We start from the raw sequence: 5,000 nt of genomic DNA on the forward strand, positions 1-5,000 counted from the left end.
GTTTGAATCCATCATTTCCGTCCTCAAGCAGTTCCAGTAGCACAAGCACTACGAGCGGTTTTCATTTCAGTGTCAGCGTCATATTTATAAATTTAGCACCAACTTGAACTTGAATCAGTTTTGTCAAGCAATGTTGGATGAGTGTTTTGCCACTACCTCAACATTTACATCCAACAATGCCGCATGCGGAATCCAACTTTGTTCGATAGTTTGGGCATAGCTTTAGTGCCAACTTGCAGCGGTACCTTGTTTCGTCTAGCAATGTTGAACAGTGCTTTGCCACTATCTCAACATTCACATCCAACCAATAAAGTTCATACACTCAATGAAGCAATCACGCAAAGTGCTTGGCCTCCATCATGTCATGTGGGCGGTAAGATCAAAATGCTCTGACAAGATTTGAAGAAACACTTAACAATCGAACCAAACTGTTAAGCGCCATTCTTGGTAAATCATCGGTAGGCCATAACAAAGGAATGTAGAGTTCTGCTTATTTCAGATAGCTCAGTGAATTGACAACTACAGTGGCAACACACTTTCATTTGAATCGCCATGAAAAAACTAACAGGCCATCATGAAATTAACTGGCTTTTTCTCAGGGGCGGCCGTCCCGCGTTGCTTAATTTAAGATTTTTAACGCCCTTTACGACCAGGAGCTTTGCCGCTCCACAAAAAAGGCAACCGAAAAGATGGAGAAAACAGCAGACTTCCGGTTAAATTGCGCATGCTCAGAGGCGGAATATTTTGGGCAGCATAGCACGTCGTCCCTCATATCAACTGGTATTCCACCGAAACGCTATTGCAGGGATCAAACACCGTTCAAGCCTCAAGTTTTCAAGCTTCAAGTTTTCAAGCTTCCTTCTGTTATTGCTAAAATAACGTTCCTAAACGGCAGGAAGTGCCCCGGTGGTGCAGTAGATAAAAATTTACGCTACCTCTTTATATTCAAAGCCTTCATTACTTTCGGTCTATAAAATCTCCCTTAGACAAAAAGTCTTTAAGAATAAAAGTAGTCTAGAATTCGAAAGTTAAAAAGCTGATGGGTATACAAACCCAGTAACACACATACCTTTGGGTCCAGTTTCTGATATTCCGGATTTTCCTCATCAACAGTGAAGAACACAGCCTCTGATGTCACGGTCAAAGAGCCTGGGGCAACAACGCAAGGCGCTATTAAGTGACACGAGCTCGTAAATATCACGTGACCCGAAACATCTCGTCCAAGGTTGCGCTCCTCGATGACCATTTCGGCAATTTCTTCTTCGTCCAGAGAATACGAATCCTCAGGTTTTGCGGAGGAAATTTTGGCGAAGTTAAGATGCTGCGGATTAGCGGACACGTCTTTGTTTATTCCTCGAAGAATGAAAAGAGAAAAATTAAACAAATTATTAGTAGACCAATCTTCAGCGTCAATGAAACAAATGACACAAACAAACGAACACAATAAATTTGGAGGCAGACCTGTTATCTATTTCCAAGCACAGCCAAGGAGTTAATCTGGCAAACGGCAAAGTCACACACGAGCAGAGAGAGAGGGGAGGGGGGGGGGGGGGCTCACTCGTCCGGAGGTTATCCCCGGAACAAGTAGCAAGGAGCAACTGAGAGTATTGCTACTCCTCCCTGGACGGGATACAAGTACACCACAGGGATACCCCCAGTAATAAGTCGCCATTACCAATTTACACACCTGGGTAGGGAGAGACAGAGTGGAGCAACGTTTCTTGCCAGAGGAAACAACAGGGTGACTGAGTTACAATCTCGGTCAAAATTCCGGTGTGAAAATCACTGGACATGCACTCACAAACAAAGTCTATTTGTCCTCCCCTCCACCATACCAATGTTGATAATGTCGTGAAGAATACTGTGCAAGCCATTGGCCGTTTCTAAACCAATACTGGATTAGGGCGAGGGAGAAAGTATGGAGAAGTTAATCTTTTACCGCACAGACAAATTAGGGAATGACTAATTATAGTGGTCTGTCACATTTTCCAAACGAGTTTTGTCCAAGATTGTAGGCCTCGAGACAGCGACCCTGAAGTCGGGGATCTGCGCGCTCACCAAAACACCAGAAAAACTAGAGGTAATTTGAAACTGGAACATTAAGATTCAAAGCCTAGTGCCCTGACCACAAGACCCTCTGTCAAATTAAGAATATTTTTTGCCACTCAGATGTTAGACATACATACTTTCAAAAGTTGAAGAAAAAAAAGATAGTAATATTTTCATGTCATAGTAACACTTTAAGGAATGGTCCGAGAACGAAGTCGAGAATTAAAAGGAGTTGAAATCAAGACATAATGCTAACTTCGGTTTTTTAAACGAAAGAAATCTGGCCATCTGAAGGTACGAATAGTTTTGTCAGTATTTCTTGAGTTGACCCAAAAATTCAGCGATACAAGAAACGCTATTTCTAATCCAGGAAGTTTGAACCACCGATTTTAAGTTTCAATCAAATTTGCCTTCAAGTCTTATTAGCTCAATCCCTGCATCGCAGCTTACCTTCTATGCCTTCGAGCAAAGTCGCTTCGGGATGACTGGAGCCATACTCGTTTTTGACAAAGCGCATGCGTCTTCGGCTGTCATCCTCCCACATGTCTAGTCTGTAAAACTGTATAGTTGAAGGCGGCTGCTGCCCCACCGACCAGGCGCCGTGTTCACTGGTTATTATGTCTAGTACCTAGTGGAAAAATTATGCCACCACTCTGATAAATAGACCAAACCCTTGAAGACCAGATAGTTCACTAAAATTTTAATTAATCCCAGGTTTCAGTTCTTCAATCCACTTTTGACATCTTTCAAGAGCGAGGAGAAGTCCTGCAAGTTTCCCTATGCTTTTCAATGTTATTCCTTAACAGAGCGCATGGCCAATTAGCATGAAAATTTTAAAAGTATCATGGCATCTATTGCAAATCAGGGCTTTGTCGGGACGAATTCGACGCACGACTAAAGCGATTTAAAATCATTCCTAATTCAGAGGATATGGAGCAGTAACGTCGTTCGACCCTAATACGCCTCAAGTTCGGTATCACACAGCAAAGCAGTTACAAAGAGAGGCCGAATCACGAACAACGAAGGCGACGAAAATGCCACAGTACAGTACGTTTGGAGAACAAAAAAACACAGCTTTGCTCGCCCCGCACTTGCGTTTTACATTTTGGGACACGTCTTTGTCGTTCTCATCCTGGCAACAGAGAATGTTAGCATTCGCCCTTGTCACACGGCGGCCAAAACAGCTCTCTTTTACCGCGCCAAGCCTCACCCATGGTTTCCACTGCGAGGCTTGGCGTGGTAAAACAATGCTCTTTTGGTCTCCCGGGACAATATGGCCGCCGTGTGACAAGGGCGAATGGACAACGAGTGCGACTTCTAGTACGAGTTCTGCGATTTTGATCATTGCGCAACCGCACTGCCCAGCCCGTCGTGCTCAACTCGTCGCGGCAAGTTGGTCTGCGACGACTTTACATCGAAAAGTCATATCGGTAAGTACGAGTTTTTGAAAAGGAAATTGCATTTGATCTAGAACCGTTTCTTTTAATTTAAAGCTGCAATAATCATATACTAACAATCCTCAAGTGTTGTGTAAATAACTAGGGGGATTTTCGAGCCTGAAAAGCAGCTTTAAATGCTGATATTTTGCCAAAGAATTAGTGTTTTTCTACAGACTGGAACTCACATTATACACTTAACCTTAACACGTAGAGCACAACTTCGAGAAAAAGTAAAAGTTGTACTTGTTCTCGTACTCGCCATCGTTGACGATGCTAACATTCTCAAACGACGCGAAATGACCACGAGAGACCATTTCCGATTTCATGTCTGCCTTCTCTTAAAAGCGAGTCTACGTGCGAAGTTTTTCTTATGAAAATAGGTTTTCATGCATATGTAAAGTAGAACTAAATCACCATCACAAAAATTTTGCACTTAGACTCGCTTTGAAGAGGAGGTCGATATGAACTCGGAAATGGCTTATTGACGTCACGTGGAGGATGCGAGCATCTGACACCGAATTCCCAATTTTCTCTCCAAAAAACCACTCTTCAAATCCATCAGTTATTCCTGGAACCTTGGTAAACTCTTTGAAGTTGTATTTTGAAATAACGTTCTCGTAATCGTCCTTGCTTAAGATTTCTGTTGCACCTATGATGAACATACCTTTTGAATGACATTCTTAGCCACCGAAAAATCTCGCCTCTTTGTCGCCAAAAGCAACTGATCCTGCAGTTTGTCGTTCTCGCTGTACGTTGCTTCAGTCAAGCGACACAGGTCAACAAACTGCATGTGTTTTTGACGTGAAATTCCCTCCAGCTTGTTGACGATCACAAACGCCTCGCTCGTCGTCATTACAATACGTTCGCGCATGGCGTGCGAGAGAAGTCTTCCTTCGTTGACGAGCTCCATAAACGCCATTCCTCCATTTCTGCATGATAACAATTAAAATAATGGTTATTGTAATTGTAATTGTACTAATAATGAGCCCTGAAAGTATTGGCCGTGAGGACGGTTTCCTCAACAGACCTTCCAGTTAACATTTACAAAAGAGACGGCAAGAAAATGAACTTTGTTTTGCACACTTTTTCGAGATTCAGTTTAGTAAACTTCCCCAAGCTAACAGAAATATCGAGAAAACCAGGACACCTTCAAGTTCCCCTACCCTTGTTTTTTTTTCCATTTGTTGACGCTAAATTGACAAATGACCAACAGAACATCTACATGAATTTTTTTGCAATTTTAAGCAAAATGCAATGTCTTTCACAAGTATTTCGTGAACCCCTCCCCCCCCCCTCCCTCACGCTGATCTTGTGCGGAGAGGGGGTGGGGTTTAAGACCTTGTGTATCGCTTGATTTCCTAAAATAATGTTCACATTCAAATGAGAAAACAAAAAACGAAAACATAGGGAATATCAGAGTTTCTTAACCCTACCTCATTCCACTTTGCATAGTTTGATAAAATGATTGTCGCACTAAATTCGCATGTTGTCCAGCAAAGATTGCTAAAAAAT

At 42.5% G+C, this 5,000-nt stretch overlaps 1 protein-coding gene across 1 annotated transcript in view; it reads right to left on the bottom strand.

The window, feature by feature from the left end:
• Nucleotides 1–5,000, bottom strand: part of LOC138017828 (lipopolysaccharide-responsive and beige-like anchor protein) — a 72,456-nt gene that overhangs the window by 28,967 nt on the left and 38,489 nt on the right. Inside the window, exons 32-34 of the mRNA XM_068864815.1 lie at nucleotides 4,153–4,417; nucleotides 2,500–2,677; nucleotides 1,070–1,353 (exon numbers count right to left, since the gene is read on the bottom strand). Coding sequence (XP_068720916.1) covers nucleotides 1,070–1,353; nucleotides 2,500–2,677; nucleotides 4,153–4,417 — 727 coding nt within the window. The remainder of the gene's footprint in view (nucleotides 1–1,069; nucleotides 1,354–2,499; nucleotides 2,678–4,152; nucleotides 4,418–5,000) is intronic.

The sequence above is a fragment of the Montipora capricornis genome, chromosome 9 (assembly GCF_036669925.1).
Source record: "Montipora capricornis isolate CH-2021 chromosome 9, ASM3666992v2, whole genome shotgun sequence".
Classification (NCBI taxonomy): domain Eukaryota; kingdom Metazoa; phylum Cnidaria; class Anthozoa; order Scleractinia; family Acroporidae; genus Montipora; species Montipora capricornis.